General features: G+C 44.1%; 1 protein-coding gene across 1 annotated transcript; it reads left to right on the top strand.

The window, feature by feature from the left end:
* Window positions 1-163: 163 nt before the first annotated feature.
* On the top strand, window positions 164-22,733 carry SUPV3L1 (Suv3 like RNA helicase). The gene is made up of 15 exons (XM_063133025.1): window positions 164-447; window positions 1,961-2,038; window positions 2,774-2,881; window positions 4,313-4,427; window positions 5,823-5,991; window positions 8,006-8,117; window positions 8,363-8,440; window positions 11,145-11,236; window positions 12,064-12,244; window positions 13,882-13,975; window positions 15,159-15,378; window positions 16,879-16,959; window positions 18,429-18,605; window positions 20,150-20,298; window positions 22,156-22,733. Exons 3-15 carry the CDS (start codon window positions 2,818-2,820, stop codon window positions 22,625-22,627), a joined length of 2,004 nt encoding a protein of 667 aa, XP_062989095.1. The 5' UTR covers window positions 164-447; window positions 1,961-2,038; window positions 2,774-2,817; the 3' UTR covers window positions 22,628-22,733.
* The last annotated feature ends 893 nt before the right edge of the window (window positions 22,734-23,626 follow it).

Raw genomic sequence — 23,626 nt, 5'->3', positions numbered from 1 at the left:
TAAGCCTAACTCGCCAACCAGAATCATTTCTAGCCATTTCTCTTTCTCTCTGTTTTTTCAGGCACGTTACTAGTCCTTCTTAGGGGCCTGGGTCGCTCAGCGATGACGAAATAGCGGCGCGCCGGCGGCTTCGAAGCGCCCCAATGGTCCTTTCGATGTCTGCAGGCTGCTACGCGCGGCTGTTTTCTCGGCTCCGGCCCGGCCGGCTGTGCTATGGCGGCTCCGTCGCTCTTTGGAGTCGGTGTGGCGGCGGCGGCGGCTCTAGTCGGGTACCCGTTTCTCTCACCACAGCAAGGGCCGCCTTCTCCGCTTCCTCAAACGCGGGGGACGGCGGCTCGGGGGTTAAAGCCCCGGACACTTCCTTGTTCGTGCCGCTCCCGTTGCCCCCTTCGACGCCTGGCCCGGAGGGGGATGTGGGGGCCGAGCTCACGCGCCCGCTCAACAAGAGTAAGCGAGAGCTAGTGGATCTAGAGAGAAAAGAGGGAACGGGGTCGCCTTGGCGTTTCCCTGCCCCGCGCCTTCTCGCTCTTGCCTTGTTCCTCATCTTGGCCCCGGGGGCTTGTAGGTGTCGGTGGCATGGATAATAAGGGCCTGGGAGTGTGACATAGGAAGTGTGTGTGTGTGTGTGTGTGTGTGAGTGAGTGAGAGAGAGAGAGAGAGAGAGAGATTTCAGGCGCACCTTCCCTATAACTTACTCCCTACAAGTAAAGTTGATCGACTTGGCTGGGATAGAACTCGTGGTGATGGTATCAAGCACAAGCTCTATCCATGCTGATGCTGCAGAACCGATCAGATTGCTTCCCTCCCCCTTTCTTCCCCTCTTCCGTGTCAAAAGTGTTAATAGATCTCCTCTAGTCTTCAAATAAAACAAGAAATGGGAAAAGAATCCTCATTTAAGGTTGAGAGGAATTTTTTGGATGTGCGCCACACTTGCTAGTTCTAACGGGTGTTTTCTGAATACGCAAGCCCTCTGGGTTCCTTTGACTGAAGGAGTCTGCCCTTTTTTAAAAAAGGAGTTGATACAACTACTAAGGGAGAAGATGGAGGGAATTGGTGGCATGACAGTTTTTCTAGATGGACCTTCTAAATTCTTATTAAAAGCAGTTATATCTTTCCTAATAAGCTCTTGGTAGTTAAGACAGCAAAATCAGTCATCACCCAACACAGTACTACAAAATTCCTTCAAATAAAACAGAAGCAGAGAAATAGTAATTAAATGTCTGGTGCCTAAAAGCCAACACAGTTGGCACGAAATAAGTATCTCTGGAAAGGGTATAACACAGCCAGGGCACTGCCACAGTGAAAGTTCTCTGCCTAATTTCTGAAGGCCAAGGTACTCAGTACTCTAGGTCTCAGCAGCTCTTCCAAGCCTTAACTAAGAGGTGTTAAATATTTTCAAAATTTTAATTTGTACAGAAAAGAATCAATGAGACCCTGTATATATTTAATTGTATTATGCTCTCATGTGGTTTCTGGAAGCTAACAGTCTGTCTTGTCAGGGAACCTTTCAAGAAGCACATATATTCTACACCTCCATCTATCAGTGACTTCATATCAGTGGAGCATTTGTGTATCTCTGAAGCCCTAACTAGTAGGTCAGGTCATGGCAATTTCATTATAGAGAGCTTGGCCATTCATGAGGTGTCAGATAATCACTGTCTGGAGAATGGAGTGGCCTCTAAGAATGTAGATGTTGACCATCCCTAATCTGAAAGAGTTATTTAGGATGGCAATTCTTAAATAGCATATTGATTTATTACATTTCTATGCCTCCCAATAGATGACAGTTTCTTAAGTATCCTTAAATTACTATGAAGGTAAATGTTATCAGTATCCAAACCGGGTAGAGATACATTTCTTGATCAAATAGTTGTAGGTTGTAGAGTAAAAAAACCTTTTTCTATATATAATTCATGTGTTATACCAGTTGGCATGACAGCATCTATATTTTGTCTTCTAGGTGACGTATTGAAAGTATTAAATAAATTTTACAAGAGGAAAGAAGTACAAAGACTGGGGGCAGAAAATGGACTAGATGGTATGAAATGCATGGTTCTGGGGCAAACTGAATGTTGCTGGATGTTTTTTCATGCTTTGGGAGAAATGCATGTCTGAATTTTATCTCTTTGTGAATCTTAAATTATTCTAAGCAAATCCAAATTCTAAAGCTGGTTGCTTAAGACTAACTTTTTGTTTGAAAATTTGTGTCTCATATAATTAATAGAGTGTTTTAGATTGTTAGGCATCTGACTTGATTTGAAATAGCTTGAGTGTTTCAGTGACCACACACATTGGTGTGTAGTCCCATTAAAAGTAAAAATATTGCATAACTGTTGTGTTTCCTTAAAAAGACCTCTTGTGGTGCAATCTTATACCTATTTACTCAAAAGTAAGTCCCATTATGCTCAGTGGGACTTACTCCTATGTAAGTGTATATAGAATTGCAGCCCTAGTGTATTCTTACTAGTTGATAATTGTTTGTTTATTTATTTGTTGTTTCAACCATCATAGCCATATCAACTTTATAAATGCAATACAGGTAAGCACACAAAAACTACAATATGAAGAAGTAAAATACAAAAAGATACTAAAAAGGTTTTCATTAGAAGGTACCCACAAATATGTAAAAAATTGTTTTAATACAAAGAATTAAAATAAGAGACTAAGAATTTACATTAAAAAAGGTATTCTTACTAGATTTTGATCAAAATTTTAGGAAGTGGAACTTTATGTGCAATACTAAACTCAAGTTTGGGTGTTTCCCCCTTTACAGCTCGTCTTTTTCATCAAGCATTTATAAGCTTTAGGAAATACATTATGGAGTCTAATTACTTGAGTCCTGATGTGCACATTACTCTAAATGATATATGCTGTAATGCAGGTAAGCATATGTAACATCCAATAATTTCATAATCATATATTTTTTTAAAAACCACATTGCTTATATAGCACAGGTAATGTTATTGGCATTGCCCTTGTTCATGAGGATATTGTAGGGTTACAATCTTTGTCCATGTGCTGGTAACTTCGAGGTCTCAACTTCTGCAATGCGCTCTACATAGGGCTACCTGTGTGCCTAGTTTGGAAACTTCAACTACGGTAGTTCAAAATATGGCAGCCAGGTTGGTCACTGGTACACCTAGGGGTGACCACATCACACCAGTCTTAAAATCTCTTCACTGGCTGCCAATTAGTTTCCGGGCAAAGTATAAAGGGTTATCACCTTTAAAGCCCTACATGGTTGGGTCCAGGCTGCCTGCGGGATCGCCTTCTCCCGTACAATCCGCCCTGCACACTCAGGTCCTCTGGGAAGAATTTACTCCAGCCAACGAAAACAAGGCTGACAACTATTACCCCGAGGACCTTTTCTTCTGCTGCTCCTAGTTTGTGGAATGGCTTGCTGGGAGAGATTCGACAACTTAATGGTCTTCCAGAGTTAAAGCCATAAAGACTGATCTCTTCTGGCAGGCCTACCCAGTTGAATTTTAAGAGCCTTTTTTAATGGTGTGCTGCTTTTAATGATGCACTGGTTTAAAACGTTTGAATTAGTTTTATGTATTTTATGGTGCTTTTATTTGTGTTGTACCCCGCCTCGATCCAGAGGGAGTGGCGGGTAACAAATAAATATATTATTATTATTAGTTGATGTGGCTAGTAGTTTGGAGGCTGACGGGCAGCCTACACAGAGTAGGGGGAATGCAGAAGTGATCTTCCATCTCTGTGTTCCTCCTGCTCTGCATTTTTGCTAGAAAGGCTTTTTCACCGGTATAGCTTGCGTTCTGTGAAGCAGGAGGGAAGGAGGCTGGGGATATGGTGTAAGCCAGCCTCCCCTCCCCACCCATAGAATCACCTCTTTCCTTCCTCTCTGGGGTTGCTTTTGCAAGGGGAGCTCAGGAGGGCAGGAAGGGAGGGGAGGGAGCTCAGACTCCTGGGTCCAGGATCACAGCACTGTCTCCAACCTCAGATCCAGGAATCCAAACTATTCTAAAGCCCCCCCCCCCCAGGGATAGTCTATATGGGCTATAGGATTGCTCGCCAAGAAAGAAAAGTTATGTATAAAAATAATATTCTCAATGTATCGGAAATTACTTGTTCCTCAAAAGGCATTTCAAAATATTTTTGTATATAACTTGAAACAATACCAAGTCAGAGCACTCTGGTTTTCCATATGACAGTAGTTTAGAAATGGCTTCCTAGTTAATTTTTTAATGGTGTGAAGAGTTTTGAGCTGGCCAAATCCATCTAGCCAAACTTATCAAGGTTATCATTGTTCTGAATGCACCATAAATGTGCCTTTTTCTCTCTCCCTCAGGGCACGTTGATGATCTCTTTCCATTTTTCATGAAACATGCTAAGCAGATCTTTCCAATGTTGGAGTGTATGGATGATCTGCGTAAAATCAGTGACTTAAGATTGCCTCCCAACTGGTTAGTTTTTTAAAATCACATATACATATAACACTTAGTTTAAGTATCTATGCTGAGACAATGTTTATTTCATGTTCCTATCAAGTGTTTAATTCATTTTGTGGTTAACATTGGTGCTTTTTGTGAATTATGGATTCATTACATTATTTTTCTTCATTTGAAAAATGGTGTTATGTGATCTTGGATGCTGAGGTATGAGGTCACATTGTTTGAAATCGAAATATCTAAAGTTATATTCCCAAGTTAATGGATTTCAGCGACATTTGGAGGGAGCAATAGGATAGTTCAGACTCTTGACTTTGAGGTCGGAGACAGGAAACCACACTCTGCTTGTGCTCTTTCCACACTCAGAAAATAGAGGGTGAGGATTCGGAAAAGTGGGGTGTTTCCAGGGACAGGGAGGGGAGGAGACCGGGGCAGCTGTGCTATGACCTACCCTATTGCTGCCCCAGCCTCTTTCCCTCTTCAAGGTGCTGTTGCTAGATGGGCGAAATTGCCCATCTAGCAAAAAATGCGGGGTGGCTGCATCGCAGAGTCAAAGATTATGCCCTGCATTGGATAGTCGGCTGCTTCCATGTTTGGAGACTGCCAGGGTATCCACATAGGATTGTGCCCTAAGTTTGTTTAACTGGTTCTGCATTGCACCCTAACACTCACCCTTTTTCAGGCACTCCTTATTTGTGTAAGGTATACTGAAGAGGAGGGGGTGAGCACCAGCCCCACCCTCATGAAAAGGAGAGCCTCTTCTATCCATGTGATTTTTGACACTGATTTTCCATTAAGCATTAAGTTAGCTCAAGTAGTAAAAAAGTAAAATAATGTCCTTAGAATCAGACAGCAGTAAGGATAATTAATTAAGCTCATTGGGTCACATTCTAAATCCAGTCACTTGCGCACAAATACCATTGATTTTTTAAAAAACGATTCATCAGTAAGTGTTCAGAAGTGACTAAAGGCTTCTCCTTCACTTTAGTCTTGAATATTTGAGAAATTCTGTTGAGCATTTATTAGATGTATAAATTGCATGCCTGCGTACCATAAGCCTACCAGTAATAAAATAATAAACCCAAGAAACATAGGAACTAAAAGCATACCATACAGTAAAATTTTAGAAGAACCCAACTCGCAATAATGCGAGAGAAAAAGAAGCTCTGATTGTGGCAAAGAGTTTCTTGCTGATATCCAAGATGATAATTTCCTCAAGGAAGAACAATAATTGAAAACTATGCATCAGGAATAGCAAATCTTGTTTTTGCATCCTTGCAAACTATTTCCTCTTTCTCAGATGAAACTGAATAAATTTGAAAAATAGCACATGGGATGGTGATCAATCCAGATTTGAATCTAGACTGCCTGGTTCAACTGTACATTCCTGTGTATGTTTCTGTGTTCCAGGTATCCAGAAGCCAGGGCTATCCAAAGAAAAATTGTGTTTCATGCTGGCCCTACAAATAGCGGAAAAACCTATCATGCAATCCAGAGATATTTAACAGGAAAATCGGGAATATACTGTGGCCCTTTAAAGCTTCTGGCACATGAGATCTTCCAAAAGAGTAATGATGCTGTCAGTATGTCAGTGTATTTCCATATTTCTATGACTCTGGCCAGATCTACACCAAGCACCATGAAAGCAGTATGAAAGTGGTGTATAAGAAGCAGGAGCCACACCAAGCAGGTTTGAAAGCGGTAGATGATATGTGTCATGGGCCCCAGCAGTTGTCAGTGCACTTCAATACCGCTATATAGCAGTAGTGTGGCTCCTGCCTCTAATATACCACTTTCATAGTGCAATATCCTACTTGGTGTAGAACTGGCCTGTGTGGCAGTGTATGCCATTATATAATGATGAACGATCTAGTGCTGTTGGTGTGTGTAACATTTTTTAACAGTTGCATAAATAAGTACCCCAAGAAAGCCTATATGTTGTTTAATATTAGTCTAGCTTAAGTCCCACCGTACTCTAAGGCCCTTTCTACACCTAAGGATTATCCCAGGAAAATGGGAGGGATCGTCCCTGTCTGCTCCTGGGATCCCCTGTGTGTCATTTGGGTGCACAGGGATGATCCTGGGGAAAAAGGCAGGTGTAGAAACGGCCTAAGTAGGGCTAACATTGAATAAAACCCAACGGTATAGAACCTAGGGCCAAATCCAATCCTCCAATGTTCCCCAGATGGCCACACCCCTTTCCCAGATTTTGTGCATTTTCTTCCTCATTCTAAAAGGTTGAAGTGACTCTTCTAAGGCCTAGTTACTAGCTAAACTATGCTGGTCTTTGCTGCTCTGCCCTCTTTGGCTCTACCCCTTTGTCATGGCCCTCTTGCCTTTGGCTCTGCCCACCACTGGAATACAGCTCCTTGGGAGCTTCTCTGGCCCTGGGGCAGGAATTGCTTCAGCACTCCTGATGTAGATAGAACTGATTTAGACGGGCCTGTGGACTGCTTCCTATGAGACTTGGAGGCAAAACAAATTAGGTCTGGATGCTGAAGCCATAGAAACAACCCTCTCAGAATGGACATTACTAAGAACTCTGTTTATTTCAAGCCATGTGGAGGGAAATTGCCTTTCTCTGCAGTGGGAATCCTCTGATCCCCTGGGAATCCCCTGGGAATCCTCTGATGGTAGAATGCTGGCTGTGGGGAGAGGCAGGAGGAGCTGAGCCTGGGCTTATAGAGACCTCCTTCAAGGGCTTCTGAGGGGAGGTCCCTAGCTTGGATTCGGCTGTAGCGCGATAGGGTGTAATCCTCTTGTCATCCGAATCAGCTCCCTGTGAGGAGCCACACCTGTCGACAAAAGAAACACTCCAGCAGTGGTTTGAAAGAAACTTTACTTTAGGAATAAGCGACTTTCCATCCTAGGGTAGGATGGCTCAATTCAGCCATGTGGTCCGCAACCCATGAGGCAGGGGACAAGAAGAAGAAGGAAGTAGAGGGGAGAAGACAGGAAAGGGAAAAACAAACATCCCAGCAATCCCCTCTCACCTTGTTCAGGTACACATTAACCCTTTAACTCCAGGTTCAGCGACCTGTAGCCCGAGTTCTGCTAACAAATCCAACTAACTCCATCTACCAGTTGAAAGCTTTCATCAGTGGAACAGGAAAGGGCACGTTTTCCAGCAGTTTCCCTTCTTCCATGTAGCCTCCCTGCAGCTCCCTACCTAATCCAAAGGGTCAACCTCTTGAGCAGATGGGGAAGGGGGGTGTCCAGGTAGGAGCAGGAATAGCTGAGCATTCTTTCAGCCTCTGATGTTCCCCCCTCCAGAAGCTGTCGGCTGAAGAAAGCGTCTTTTTTTTCAGCAGTTCATAAGTAGCTCCAGGGGTTCTTTCTGACTTGCTCTGAAGGGACTCTCCTTCCCCATCTGCTCTTGGAGTCTCAACTTCAGTTTGCATGCTTTTATTTCTACATCTAGCTTCAAATGAAAATTGGGGTGCTCTGGTTTTTAAAAATGCCCTCATTGCCTCATCAAATGCTTTGCTGGACTGTCTGTTGTCCACTCTTATATTTCAGCGTAGTCTCCTTGAAGAGGCTCCATGGCTTTTCCTCTTCCTGGGAAACCATTTTGTCTGTCTCTCTTTGTTCAGAACGTGCCGTGTGACTTGGTCACTGGGGAAGAACGAGTCTGTGTTGATCCTGAAGGCCGACCAGCTGCCCATGTTGCTTGCACCATTGAGATGTGCAGTGTTACCACCCCCTGTATGTATACTTCATTTTTTACATGTTTTTCACGGATATGGAAGCATATCATGTTCTATTTTTGAATTTCCCTTCTCAATATTCTGGCATAGTTTTGCTTAGAACAGGCTGGACAAATGAGAACATAAAAGCAATGTTTAAATAGAGTAGATAACCAGTTTAAAGAACTCATGCTGGCTGTTATTACTTCTGAATTGTACCTTTTGAAGTTTGTTGTCTCATACCACACTTTTCGACATTTTAAGATGAAGTGGCTGTGATTGATGAAATTCAGATGATTAAAGATCATTCCAGAGGTTGGGCTTGGACGCGAGCACTCTTGGGTAAGTCTTTCTGTGAGTTTATTGTTACGAAAATATCTTACCTTAAGTCGCAAGACTGCATCTCACCTTTCAACTGTACTGTACAGCGACTGCTCTGGAATATTGACATAACCTGCCCAATATATGCATTGTTGAGCCAGAGGTGTCATCTCATCTTGCTTTGGCCCCAGTAGAAGAGGTTGCTGCTGACAGTTAAGGAGCAATCCACAGCTCAATGGAGCCAGCAACTCTTCTTAGTAAGTCCACAAGCCCCCGGGATTGAATGGATCAGGACTGTACTCAGGGGTTGCATTGGCCTCATCGACTATGTGCTGGTCAAAATGCTTCAGAGGAGGGGCAGTCCTAGGTGAGTTCAGGTCATGTTCCCTTCCCTTTTAAACTCTGTGCTACGGGACAGTGTTATGCAGCACCGCTTCAGTGCGGATGGCTGTTGGTAGAACAGCATTGATGAGAACCGAACTTAAATCCTCTTTGTTGCAGTGAAGACAGGCTCTAAATCAGGGGTGCAGAACCTCTTTGAGCCCGAGGGCGGGATTCCATTTCGGAGAAGCTTTCAGGGGCCACATTCCAGTGGTGGGTGGGGCCAAAGGGACAGGGCCAAAAAAACAACTATTTATTTATTTATTACATTTATATACTGCCCCATAGCCGAAGCTCTCTGGGCGGTTTACAAAAGTTAAAAACAGTGAACGTTAAAAACAAATACATAAAAAATTAAAAGCATAAAAGCAGCAGCACAATACCAGCATATTTTAGTTCAGTTCTTAATGGTGGTAACTAAGGAGAGGCATTTCAACCTTTTATTATTTATTTATTTATTTATTTATTTATTTATTTATATAGCACCATCAATGTACATGGTGCTATACAGAGTAAAACAGTAAATAGCAAGACCCTGCTGCATAGGCTTACATTCTAATAGAATAGAGAAAGAACTTTACAAAAGCCAGGAAGACACCAAAGGACTGGTGGTTGCAGGAAAGGTGCTGGGGCTAAGGGTTGTGGCCTTTTTGGAACGCCCCCTTCCCCCCGAGGGCTCTGAAGATTTCTCTGAACTTTTTCCTCTCCACTGAAACAAATGGAGGAATCCCCCTTCTACTAAATTTGCAACATATGTTTTTTATCATAGTGTTCTCCATTTTGCTTGGTAGGGGCTTACTGGCGGGGATCCAAAGAACCACTTAAGCCCCCCCCCCCCACAAGGACCTGGACATCCCCAGTGCAATTCTTTTATCTTTTGGCTTTAAATAGCAGGGCCCTCATGCAACATCAGTTGTTTTTGGAAGCCCTGTCAGGTTCAAAGTGGGTTTGCCAGGTGGCTTGAGGGGCTGCTGTTTGAGAAACAAGCATCAGGTACAAAGATTGGGATCCCAAGAGTGGCTTTCATCTTGAGCTGCTGTTGGAAAATGAAACGCAGTCTGATTTATTCGTTTAACCAATTTAATACTGCCCAACTGACAGATGCCCTTGGAGCCGTTTACATTAATAAAAAAAATCCTGAAACAATAAGATAACTAGGGCTGTGCACGGACCCCCCAAACCCCTTCGTGGCCTGATCCGCCCCTCCCCTGCTCTGCTCCGCAGAGCAAGATCCGGAGGGGCGGATTGACATTTTGCCCCCCCTTCCCTACTTACTTGCAGGCGGCGGAGGCAGGTAAGTGGGGAAGTGGGGGGCAAAATGGGGGCTGAATAAGCCCACCTGCCCCCTTACCTGGCTCTGCTGCCGTCGCCGCATGAACTGCGGTGCCAGGTAAGTCGCCCTCCCCACCACTTACCTGCCTCTTTCGCGGTCCGGCGCAGGCTGCGACAGAGGCAGGTAAGCCCCCCTGCCCCCTTACCTGGCGTCACTGCATGGACTGCGGCGCCGGCGCCAGGTGAGCCCCCCCCCTTACCTGTGTTCGGAGCTCTGGATGGAGGCGAACCTCTTCGCCTCGATCCACAGCTCCCCCAATTTGGATCCGCCTTTGGTGGAGGCGGATCAGGTTGGTTTGCTCCGGATTTGCTCTCCGAATCGGAACGGAGCACAGCCCGAAAGATAACAACCCTAATAATAAATACAATCATGGAAATATAAAAAACATTAAAGTATTCACGCACAATCCCATGCATGTTTAGACAGAAAAAAAGTCCTATGCTTCCCAGCATGCCCCAACTAATCGTGCTGGGAGTTGTAGGACATTTTTCTTTCTAAACATGCGTAGGATTGTGCCTTTGAGAACCACCGGTGAAGTTAATAATCAGAGCAACAGTTTAGGCGTTAAAGCTAGAAGGGGAAGTTCTTAATCTGGCATCTAAACGTATGCAATGAAAATGCCAGGCAGATCTCCAGAGATGAGGGGGCCACTACAGAGAAGGCTTCTCTCTGCATGTTTTCTCAAGAGTAAGCCCCGTTGTCTTACTTCCCAGGAAAGTATGCATCGGATTGTACTCTTAAGGTAAAGACTGGGATGTTATCAATATTTCTTCTAGAACCTGGTGTTGAACAGGTGGCTCCAGTGAGCCTGCATTGCTTTTGAATGGAGAGATGATAGTTCAGAGGCATACGAGACTTGCTGGGTTTTGGTAGTCTGCAAACAAAGCATTTGATTCTCCGGCTCCCATAAGGATATTATAAGTAATATATTCGTATTCGGCACATGCATTCCATGTAAATGGCTTTGTAATCCTATTTTATTGGATATGTTTCATTTTTAAAAAAATTCAGGACTCTGTGCAGAAGAAATCCATGTTTGCGGTGAAGCTGCTGCTATTAACTTGGTGACAGAGCTCATGTATACTACAGGGGAGGAGGTTGAGGTAGGCGGCATACTTATGTATATGTATACACACACACACACACGCACATCTTCCAAGCTCCATTTGCTTAAAGATTCATTAGATCGAGTGTATTGAAATCTACATGTTTTCCAGCTGGACTTGAAGCTTTTAAAGCAAATCTTCCCAAAGGTATTTCTGGCATAACTGTATTATATGCTGGGAGTGCTTTTGTAGTGGTTGCCCTGCAGTTTATGCTCCAAGAACACCCCTGGTGGATCAGATCAAGGGCCTTTCTCAACTAGCATCCTGTTTTTCACAGTGGCCAACCACTGGGAAGCTCACAAACAGGACATGAGGACAATGGTGCTGTACTGCTGTTGTTTCCACAGCAAAATGGGAATTCTGCTTGAGGTATAGCAGCATTTACAAGTGACCAAAGCATCCTGTAGAAGCAAGTGACATCACAAGGATGCTAGCCCCCCTCTCAGTTCCCCCAAACCAACGGTCCATATTTGCTTCCGATGTTTGGTTTCTTTAGAGCATGCACTCTAAATTAAATTTGGCAGGGAGTTTCAGTTTGGATCCTTCATTTCCACTATTTGTTATTTTCGGCCAGTGATCAAGATCAGAAAGGGACATAGGTTTAGCAAGGTCTGTGCATTGCCTTCTCTCCCCTACTCTGCGTGGCAAGCAGTGTTTGAAAACCCCGGGACTTTCAGAACCAGTTTGTGGGGAAAGAGGATGTCTTGCTGAGCACACGGAAGCCCTTCTGCACTCCACCGTGACTCACTTGATCGCTGGCCATGTTTCTTGTTGATTACAATTCTGTCATGGCTGCAGTTGTAATTGGTGCTGTCTGTCTCTAGGTGAGAAACTACAAGAGGCTTACCCCTATAAAAGTGCTAGATGAGGCACTTGAATCTCTAGATAAGCTTCGCCCTGGAGACTGCATTGTCTGTTTCAGTAAGAATGATATTTATGCAGTGAGTCGGCAAATCGAAGCGCGGGGCCTGGAATGTGCTGTCATATATGGAAGCCTACCGCCTGGTAATTGTCTTTAATGCACGTTGGGGGCGGGGGAAGGAGAAGCAGCTCTTCTTTTAACCACTGATTTGTGAAGAATGTTTTGAATTTGGCTACTGAATTTTGTAAAGCATGAAGCAAACATTCTGTGCCTAGTGTGTTAGCTTTTAGGTGTGCCATTTCTTTCTGTATTGTACTTTTATCTTGTACAATTTCAACTTTTACATCCAGTTCTTGTTTTGTTTGCTGATCCTTAATAAGCAAGGGCTTAATTAGAGTGACTATATATCCATCTATATCACTTTATAACAGTCTAATAATATGCAACTCAACCTAATACCCTGGTCTTTTTTTAGTTCTATATGTACTGTATTGCCATGTATGTTTTGCATTTCCTGAGTGCTCTGTTCTATTCTTCGCTTTACTCTCATGGACACTTCAGCCTGGTTAACACGTAACGATAACCCAGAATATGGTTGAGTATGTGTTGTCATTGAATTGAGGGTTGTTGTTGAACTGTGGATTGTTGCATGCAAACCCTGCAGTATGGTATAATTATGGATTGTTAACCACAGCCAACTCAAGAGTTCACAGCCCAATAACAAACCATGGGTTTTCTTCCTGGGTTGTTCATAGTTATCAAACCATAGTTAAACCATGGTGCAGGGTTTGCATATAATAACAACCCACAATTCAATGACAGCCTATACTCAAAGCATACTTTGGGTTGCTATGTGCAAACCAGGCATTCATGTTGCATATTGGCAGCATGAGGGAAAACTGGCAGTGATTATATTTATTTATTTATTTATTATATTTCTATGCCACCTTCTAACTAATGTAGTCTATAACTAGTTCAGAAAATAAAAACCATAATCAAATCATAGAAGGGAGGTTTTTGGTTCATGTCTTACAGGCCAGGAATATTTAAAGGGAGAGTAGCAAAGTTGTGCTTCTTGCCACAGAACTGGAAGCCGAGAGAGTGAGGAGCAGTCTCAACTCCACACGGAGTGCGTTCCAGAGTTTGGGAGCAATGCAGGAGAAAGGCCCCTCTTGTGTGCCCGATAAGTGGGCCTCTGCAAGTGGGGGTGAAATCACTCTTGGAAGTGGTTCATCCATGTTGGTGGCCTTCACAGTATCATAGAGTTGGAAGGAACCTCAAATGCCATCAGCCTTTACAGCTTCCGTGAGAGGTTGCGATTCTCTGCTTCAAAACCTCTAGAGAAGGAGAATGTATTACCTTCCTAGGGAGTCTGTTCCATTGTCAAGAAGTTCATACTGTCAGGAAGTTCTTCTTATGATGTTTTGTCTAAATTCTTTTCCTTGTAATTTGGATTCATCTTGGAAGTGTGGACTGGCAAATCCATGTGGGGTGGTATATGTGTAGCCACTGCAGCTTCAGCAGTGGGGGAAGCTTAAGGTTCCTCTGTCATCAGAAATATATGTGGCCACATATACACAGTCCCTCATGGAGGCGCCAATTCACATAAACAGTGCTTCCATGTGTGCTCAAGCAGCATGCTCCCAAGGTAATCTCAGCAGGCCGCTAACATGTCTGAATTGGCCCTAAGTCATTTTTGGTGCTATATTTGTGACGATTCTGTGCAAAATGCCATTGTAACCTTATTTTGGGACATGCTCTATTCTCGTGATTGCTTCAGGAACAAAACTGACCCAGGCAAAGAAATTCAACGATCCTGATGACCCGTGTAAAATCATGGTTGCTACGGATGCAATTGGAATGGGACTCAATTTGTAAGTATTCTGGATGAATTGAAGATTATACTTCAATGAGGAAAATGTGATGGTAGTTCTCAGCTTCTTTGAAATTAGTTTCTCCATGATATGTATCCCCTGTGGCCCTTTGTGTGTGCTCAAGTTTTTAGCTAGTTAATGTAAGCTGACTGGAACAGGATTTCTAACCATGTTTGCCCCGTGAATTGATGCACTGCTATCAGTGCATATACGTCTAGGTTGGCAAGCATGCTTTCTATAGATCCAAATTGATGGGGACCACTATCCCATATGAGGCTGTCCGTATGTGTGGGATTGAGATTCAACTCCTCTCTTGTACTTCCTACCCTTCAGTTGCACCAATCAGAAGAAATACATTCAGTGTGGAAGAACCCTAGAAGTGCATATCCTGAATGTATTTCTTCTGATTGGTGCTTTGTTTAGTTATCTACCCTTCAGTGCTCCCTCTGGTTAGTTATAATAAATTTATTTAAATCTATAAAAGGAGTTTGTTGATTTTTATCTCGGGCTTCAACTTGGAGGGTATCATAATATTATAATTAAAATGTAATATTTTTGTTGAGTACTTGTTATTTTAATGTGGCTTTAAACACTCTAGGATCCATTGATGAAGGATGGTTTCCAGAAATATAAATGGAAATATATACTTACATAAATGTGAACAAATAAGAGGAGCCCCCTTGTCCAGGTTTAGCCCCATGCTCCCCCTCCGCAGGAAATTGAGAAGTCTATGCCCCTGCCTTCCAAGTATGTGAAAGATTGAATGTCATCAGGAGTAGGGTAGGAGGGACTGGCTTAATGCAGCCACTTGGAATTGCCTTACATCGGACCTGGCCAGTTTTAGATGTATGAGGGTGGGAATGTTTGTCCCCTGTGGGGAATTAGAAAGAGGGGCAGCTGAAGGTCGGCCATTGGATCCCTGTTTGCCCCATTGGGTGAGCCTTGGCTGCATATTCAAGATTCCATAGTGCCCAGAATGGCCTTTGGGTCACCAGCGACCCTCTAGTATGGAGCAAACCTGATGACAGAGAAGTTTGGGAAGCTTTCCTGCTTATGTTGCATCACCTATGACTGCTTTGTACACCACCCATCATATCTGCAGAATTCTGTTGTTGCCTAAAAAAAATTGTAGCATTTTTGTGTGACTGCAGTGTTTAATCCGTTACATATGCTTTTGTTCTAGGAGCATAAAAAGAATCATTTTTAACTCCCTCATTAAGCCAACGGTCAATGAAAAGGGCGAAAAGGAAATGGATACAATTACGACTTCCCAAGCTCTGCAAATTTCTGGCCGAGCTGGGAGATATAGCACAGCGTTTAAGGAAGGGGAAGTCACCACCATGCATCGAGATGACCTTCCTTTGTTAAAGGAGATCTTGAGTAAACCGGTGGACTCCATAGTGGTAGGGTCTTAAATATTTTGATCTCGTTGATACATGTTACAGCTCACTAGTAGTAGAGCAGCATTGGATCACTTTAACTTGATTGGGATCACCTTAACTCTGAGGAAACTGCTTTCTGCTAGGTCAGACTATTAATCTAGCCTGGACTGGCCTATTTTGATGGGCAGCGGTTCTCCCGGCAGTAGAGGCAGTAGATCCACTCTGGGTTTCAGTCGGAACTCTAAAGGAGCTACCCAAGGTGCTTCGGACCTTGGCTAGCTCTTTTAGAGTTCTGATTGAAACCCGGAGTGGATTCACTGCCTCACTGACACTGGAGCCTCAGCCTCCACTGTCACCTGGGTTTCAGGCAGAGGTTTTTTCCATTACTTGCTGCCAGAGATTGAATCTGGGACCTTCTGCATGCAAAGCCTGCGCTCTATTGAGCTACGGCCCCACCTGAAATGACCTTGGGTATGTGCAGGTTGGATAGACTTTAGTCCAGTTTAGATACTTTATCTACTGGCTCATTTGTGCAAATATCCGCTCAGGCAATCAGTGTGATCTAGAATAAAAAGTAATGTGGAAGATGCAGTAGCCGCTTCCATGAACAGAACGTGTTGGAAATGAGGCAATATTTGCTCATGGAAATTGCTACTACTTCTTATCTCGTATTAAGTTTGTCTCATACAAAGAAATGGCTACTGCTTATCTCACATTAAGTTGCTCATGTGTGTAAATGAAGATATCTTTAAGCTGGTTTTCTGGAATCCTTTCCCTATGTAGCTGTTTGTCTTCCGTTGCTTAATAATTACATTCGGGTTCTCCCGTATGAGGAAAAGTTACAAGAGCTGGGGTTGTTTAACTTGGAAAAAAGGAGGGCAGGAAGAGACATGATAGAGGTGTACAAAATTATGCATGGTGTGGAGAATGTGGATAGGGAGACATTTTTCTCCCCCTCTCAAAACGCTAAAACCCAGGGTCTTCCCATGAAGCTGACTGGTGTTAGATTCAGGACTAATAAAAGGAAGTACTTCTTCACTCAGCACATAGTTAAACATAGAATTGACTACCACAAGGTGTGGTGATGGCCACCAATTTGGATGGCTTTAAAAGCGATTTGAATAAATTCCTGGCGGAGAAGGCTATTGATGGCTATCAGTCCTGATGGCTATGTGCTGCCTCCAGTATCAGAGGCAGTAAGCCTATATACACCAGTTGCTGGGGAACACGGGCAGGAGGGTGCTGTTGCACTGTATCCTTGTGGGTTCGTAGTTGACAGCTGGTTGGCCACTGTGTGAACAGAGTGCTGGACTAGATGGATCCTTGGTCTGACTAGTGCTGGACTAGATGGATCCTTAGGTTAGTGCTACAAATGTTAATGTTCGAGCTTACTGGGTCACCTTGCTTTGCAGCTTATTTGAATGATGCGTTCTGATAGTCGCATATAATAAACTTTAAGGCATTTAATTCTTGTTGAAATTATTCTTCTCTTCTCTTCCCTTCCCCGCTTTTTTTTTTCAGGCTGCTGGCTTGCATCCGATTGCTGAGCAGATTGAAATGTTTGCCTATCATCTTCCTGATGCCACTCTCTCAAACCTAGTTGTAAGCATCAGCCAATTCATTTTATTATTATTATTATTATTATTATTTATTTATATAGCACCATCAATGTGCATGGTGCTGTACAGATAACACAGTAAATAGCAAGACCCTGCCGCATAGGCTTACAATCTATGGACAGCCGTTTAAACCAGGGGTGGGCAACTTATGGCCTTTCAGATATTGTTGGACTGCAACTCGCACCATCCCTCACCATTTGCTCTGCTGGCTAAGGGCTGATAAGGGTTGCAGTCCAACAACATCTGTATTATTCCAGTGAGGACACATTCGCTATCATCCTGAGTAGCTCTTTTAGGCACATGCGGTCTGCACAAGCAGGGCTTTCATTGTGGCTTTTGCTTCTGCAGCTGCTGAGCTTTGCAGTTTTTAAAGACCCTGATCAGATGACACGCTAAGCCATGGTAGTTAAGCATTTTCAGCTAAACATGATGGCTTAGCGTGTTATGTGAACCATTCTTAACCATGGCGGCTGCATAACCACGGTTTAAACACGCTCACTAACCATTTGTTGCAAAAGGGTTAGCGGCCTAACCGTGGCTTAGCGTGTTGTCTGAACAGACCCAAAGCCTTAAGAAGGGCTTGCTTCACTGGCCTTGGGAGCTGCGGCAGGAAAAGGGCTGCCTGCACCTGTGGGCTCCTTGGGTGTAAATGACTCTTTTGGTTCATGGACTCTGTTCTGCAATGCTGTGATTGCCCTGCACAAGTGCATAATTTGGTACTGGGCGCAGAATTCAGTCTTCTGAGACTCTTGGCTTTTATTCTTTAGAAGGGTGCTTTTAGCCTGTTAGCCTGCACGGGTAAACCTGAATGTAGGTGGGCCAAGCAGGGATTCATGTAGTCTGGGCAGGTAGGAGGACCGGTGATACGCACAGCTCTTTGCTCTTCCCTATAAACTATTAAAAACAGTATGTTCTACAAAATAGGTGGACACGTTCATATTTGCTTGATTTGTATAACATACATAAGAATTTGTCCCTCCTTGGCACAGAAATTTGACTTCGTGTTTTGAGCCCGTAATACTCGCATGGCCTTGAATGCAGCAGAGGCTTTGTCCAGTTAAAGCTGCGGTGTTGAGGCTCTTTAAGCCTGAGAGATGAATTCCATTTTGGAGATGCTCTCGGGGTGTGTGTGTGTGTGTGTGTTCCAAAGACAAAAGTGGTGTGTGGGGGCGTAAAATACCAGCATATTTTTTTTTATCTTAATAGTCTGATTGCTAGCAACTAAGCCCTAGGAGAGGCATTTCAAGCTTTTTAAAATGGGAAGAACTAGCCAACGGTTTGGTAGTTGGGAAGGGAAAGGAGGTGCAGCCATCGGAGAAAACTGGAGGGCTGGATTGGGATCCAGATTTGGTCTCTAGTTTGAGGTTCTGCACCTGTCAGTTAAAAAGAAGTCTTCTTCTTCTTCTTCTTCTTCTTCTTCTTCTCCTCCTCCTCCTCCTCCCAAAAAAACAGGATATTTTTGTGAGTCTCTCTCAAGTCGATGGCCTCTACTTTGTCTGCAATGTTGAAGACTTCAAGTTTCTAGCCGATATGATTCAGCATATTCAACTTAACTTGAGGTCCAGGTACGTCTTCTGCACAGCACCCATCAACAAAAAGCAGCCGTACGTGTGCACCTCTCTCTTGAAGGTAAAGGACTCGCATGTCTTTCACAATACCGTGCGTGAGTGGGTGCATCTGTATGCATTTTGTGGGAGTAGATTGTGTTATGATAAAATTAGATCAGAAAAATGATTGCAATTTTGCAGGCAGGGGAGAGTGCCATATGATTTTACAGTGCCTTATTCCTATTAAGTGATAATCCCTTGTGGTGCAGTATAAAAAGGCATTCAGTGCTCTTTGGTGATATGGTCTTTCGTTGCCCTAAGCAAGTGTGTGAAACTCATGGGAATTGCTTTAGTGGGGAAGACGTCTGTTGATGTCGTTAGGACTGTAGATATTAGTCCACTATCAGGTGTTTGCGCCATCTCCAGTTTCATTATGCTCACTGTAGGCTGTGACTTCAGTCAACGTAGATTTGCTAGGTTAATAGAATGTAACCTAAAATCACTTGCCAGTCTCAGCATGTTTAAAAATGGTAATAAAACGCTTCTGTGAATGATCAGAAAAAGAGCAGTGGGCAGTGAGATCTAACATTACCCTTGCACTAATGGGGAAGGAAATTACTGGGCGGCCCTATGACTTTGCGCTCCTTCCCCCTCCTTCTCTTTGCACCAGAGCCAAGGCTAAAGGGACTGCAAGGCTTGGAAATTGACAGTTGGCCAACGGCCAGCTCCATTAACCAACCAGGCAGACTCTTCTGAGAGGCCCATATAAGATCCTGCTAATGAGGTCAATGTCTGATTCAGTTGCTGGTCCCACGAATGTGCAACATTTTGAGGAAAACAAAGCCAGAGTAATTGTTGGGAAAAGTTTACGGGAAGGCAGAATTGAAGTGAATTCACTGCTACAGAAACAGAGACGCTTCTGTTGTTCTTACACTTTTCTTTCCCCAATATCTGTCCTCAAGCACCAGGGAAAATTATATTTTGTTGATACTTAAAGGAAAGATCTAGATTTCTACGATCTGATGAGAAACCAGAGTATTCTTGGCCTTTTGGTTAAGATCAAGTGTAGAAGAGAGATGTAAATATTTTTGCTTGTTAGTGCTTGAGCTTCGGTACTGAAACAAAGCATTGTAAAAAGTTTACACCAGGGGTGCAGAACTTCAGGCCCCGGAGCCCAAATCTAACCATCCAGGGGTCCCCAGATGACCACACCCTCTTCCCTTGGTCCCACCCCCTTTCCATCAATTGTATGGTGGGGTTCCCAACCTTTGTGCAGTTTTCCTCCCCATTCTAAAAGGTTGACACATCTCTTCAAAGGCGTGGTTACTGGCGATAAGAGCTTTGAGCTAGAACATGCTGGTATTTTGGCCCCACCCCTTTTGCCTTCAGCTCCGCCCACCATTGGAATGCGGCCCCCAAAAGCTTCTCCAGAATGGAAATCGGCCCTTGGGCTGGAAGAGGTTCCACACCCCTGGTTTGTACTAAAAATGGAATTGACCTACTACCTGTGCTTGGCAGGAGAAAGAAGGAGTCCGTTGCGAAAGATATTTGGCAGCGTGAGAGAGGAATGATGGCATTGTTCTTGTGGAAACCGTTCTTGCTGAATGCATTTTTTTCATTTTCCAGTTTGCCCGGCAATTCAGCAGGAACGAACCTTTGTCGTTTGACTGGCTCTGCAGGCATATTAATTGGCCCCTGACCCCACCCAGGAACATAAAGGAGCTTGTACATCTTGAAGCCGTCCACGACGTCCTCGATCTCTATCTCTGGCTGAGGTATTGGAGCGGACACTTGCTTCCTTCTCCCTCCTCTTCTTAATGTGGGCAGCTTTGGGGCATGAAGCATCACCTGCTTAGAGTAAGAGCGGATTCAGGCCGCACCTCACAACACAGTGCAGTCCTCCTGCGGGACGGTGCCAGTTTAGAGAGCCGTGGGCAACTGCGTGTGTGAAAGTCTCACACACACACGTATCAAAATTTCCCTATATGTGGGAAACACATGACAGGGAGACATCTTCTAACTTAGTCTCCTCCTTGATGGGTTAGCTTTCCAGGTTCAGGGAGATTTTGTTTTGGAGGCATATTCAAACCTGCGATCTGCCCCCCTGGATCTTGAGGAGGTCTAGTCCCCACAAGACAATGGTACCGTGTCAGAACCTGCATGCTTGAATTTGCTTTAAGTCAGACTGTACAGGAATTGGATACAGCAGGACTGGGAAATCTTTTTCCCACTCCATGGGAAAAATTATCTGGTGGCCGGAGCCAAACATGGACGAGACCAGGAATAATAACCTTTATTCTCTCTCCCCCCCCCACTCCCCTTCTGTCTGTTTCTGCCACCCCCCCAAAGCAGCCCTCCTCCCCCACTCGTTTTGGCCCATATGATACTGGCCTGTGTTCCTCCCCCAAGCAAGGCCGCCTTGGAGCCCTTTCCACCCTCTTCCTTCCTCTTGCTCCAGTTGTGTTTCTCACTCTTTGTGCAATAGCTATGCAGCTGTGCAACATTGTGACACAGTGATAATGTTAGGCTGCGGTTAGATAAGGCCGACAGGCTAGGGGGTCCCCACCCATGATGTGCAGGGTTTTCAGAGGCTCAGCTCAGAGAAATACATGTTCATAGGTTTCATAATACACTCTCTGATCAGTCTGTGACCCTGTTCAGACAACACGCTAAGCCACCATGGTTAAACATTTTGAGCTAAACATTCGGGCTTAGTGTGTCATGTGAACAATGGTGGCTACATAACCACGGTTTAAACAGGATCACTAACCATTTACTGCAAAAGAGTTAGCAGCCTAACCATGCCTTAACGTGTTGTCTGAACAGGCAACTTGTGGCCCTCCAGATGTTTTGGCCTCCATATCCCCTCATCCCTCACCATTGGCTTTGCTGGCTAGGACTGATGGGAATTGTAGGCCAAAACATCTAGAGGGCCACATGTTTCCGACCCCGATCTATATGATTAATCAGTTCTTTTAAGTACTGCTAGCTATTTAGTTGATGCCAAACACAGACAAGACCTCTTAGAAGCAGAGAACAGATAAGAGGTCTGGTGGGTGGGTGGAGTGGTTGGACTTCTGGACTTGGATCAGGGAAGTCTGGGTTCAAATTCATGCTCAGTCGAACCTGCCACACATGACGGTTGTGAGTGTAAAACCCTCTGTGTGCTTCTGCCCTGAACTTCTTGGAGAATGGCGTGATAAACAGTAAAGGTTGTCTAGGTTTAAATGTATCAGGTAGGATTTAGACTTACACTGAGTGGCATTCTGCTGATGCTGGAAGAAGAGGGTGTGATTTCCTCCCCTTCCTCCTCACTGCTTACTTCCCTTTGCTCTCAGAGCAGCATGGGTGGTAGTGCAGGGGCCTGCCTGCTTTTTCCTCCAGGAGGAAGCCTCAACTGGGTCCCAGTTCTCTCAGCAAACTGAAGGAACCCTTCCATTCGCAGAGAGGGGCATGGCTGACCCTCTGGAAATACTAATATTTGTATCTTACTTCAGAGGCTGAATAATATAAGTGGTAATATAAACACTGATCAAGACATTCCCAAGACTATTGCGATCCGAAGGAGTTTGTGGCAAGAATTCCAGAATTCTTAGCTTGGGGTTTTACCATACATGTGTGCTCTCTTACAGCTACCGGTTTATGGACATGTTCCCAGATGCTACCCTTGTGAGGGACATCCAGAAGGAACTGGATGACATCATACAAATTGGGGTGCTCAACATTACAAGACTGATCAGAGCTTCCCAAGCCACTTCCGGGACTGTCGTTGTGCCAGACGATTTCCCTCTTCAGAGGGCCAGCATCAGCGATGGGATGCTCAATGCAGAAGACCTCCCCCAGGATGCCGGAAAGCCTTGCCCAAGTGAAGTCAAGGCCCAAGGGCAGCGAAGAGCGAGGGGATCTAAAGCGGCGAGCTCTAGGCCTGCTGACACCCAGGTCCGAGTCCAGGGTGCTCTGGCCGCTAGACTAATCCAGCAGGGACTCCTCACCCAGGACATGCTGACACAATTGGAGCATGAGTGGCTATCTCATCGCAAAGGGGATGCCAGCAAGGCAGCTGAAGACACAGGCCCAAACAAAGTCAAAGGGAAGAAAAAGTAAAATATCATCACCAAATAAAAAAATACATATAACGAGCGCTTTGTCTTTTGATCATGTATGTATAGATTTTTTTTTATTCTTACTATAAACAGTGAAAAAATGACCAGTTACGAGTTCTATAATCATTTATTTGAACGTCGCCTTAAATAGTGCTTTACACAAAAAGCAAAAAAGAAAGAAAGAAAAATGGCAGGGTTTTTAAGGTCTTCCGTTTGAGGGGGAGAAGAACGGGGTGGGGCAATGGTGTAAAGAGGGATGAAGTGAACAAATGCAGGTACAGGAACTTTGACCTTGGAGATTAAATATTCGACATTAAGCAAGTGTATTGGGCTGTAGCGACTGCATTTCCGTTAATGTTCTTTATACTATGAAGTTGATCCCAAAGAATTGTAAATCTGTACTTAAATGTTTAATTCAGGCAGCTCAACACACACTTGAGTCATGTTGCAAAGTTCAGACACTTTCCTCTAACAATGGAGCACGATTTGTCATTCAGTTCATTCCTCAAGGTACATAGTTCAGCAGATAAACTATAATATACAACTTCACAAGAAGTCAGATTAGCAGAATTACCATCTGACTGTTCTTCCACCAGAAGGAAGTTCATTGAATTTTTTGGAATGATCCTTTGGAGGAAAAGTCATGGACCTACTTAGTAAAGGTGTCTTTCTTATTTATTTATTTATTTATTTATTTATTTCGGTACTCTTCAACTAAGAAAACATTTCCCGTATTTCTTCATACAGGGCCATCAGTATTTAATGGAAGCTGTCCCTAGAATTAAGACTTCTATCCCCTGCACAGGTGTTTATCTGTGCCACACCCTACCAATGGGAGCAGCCAGTCCCTGATTCCATCAAGGTTGGCTCTGCCCATGTGTTGCTAATATTTGTAGCTTAGGGAAGCAGGCTCTGGGCAACAATTTTGCTTCAAAAAAGGGCAATAATTTGGCAGGCAGGGAAGTGCAATAGCACGGATTTCAAGGATGAATGTGCTTAT

The sequence above is a fragment of the Elgaria multicarinata genome, chromosome 8 (assembly GCF_023053635.1).
Source record: "Elgaria multicarinata webbii isolate HBS135686 ecotype San Diego chromosome 8, rElgMul1.1.pri, whole genome shotgun sequence".
Lineage (NCBI taxonomy): Eukaryota > Metazoa > Chordata > Lepidosauria > Squamata > Anguidae > Elgaria > Elgaria multicarinata.
The sequence above is the reverse complement of the archived record's forward strand: the minus strand, read 5'-3'. Positions and strand labels throughout refer to the sequence as shown.

Excerpts from the sequence above, each read along its gene's own strand:
- SUPV3L1 (XM_063133025.1), top strand. The coding sequence starts at position 2,818 with ATGGAGTCTAATTACTTGAGTCCTGATGTGCACATTACTCTAAATGAT. Across the intron at positions 4,428-5,822 it reads TTAAGATTGCCTCCCAACTG|GTATCCAGAAGCCAGGGCTA; the intron begins GTTAGTTTTTTA and ends TCTGTGTTCCAG. Across the intron at positions 5,992-8,005 it reads TCCAAAAGAGTAATGATGCT|AACGTGCCGTGTGACTTGGT; the intron begins GTCAGTATGTCA and ends CTCTTTGTTCAG.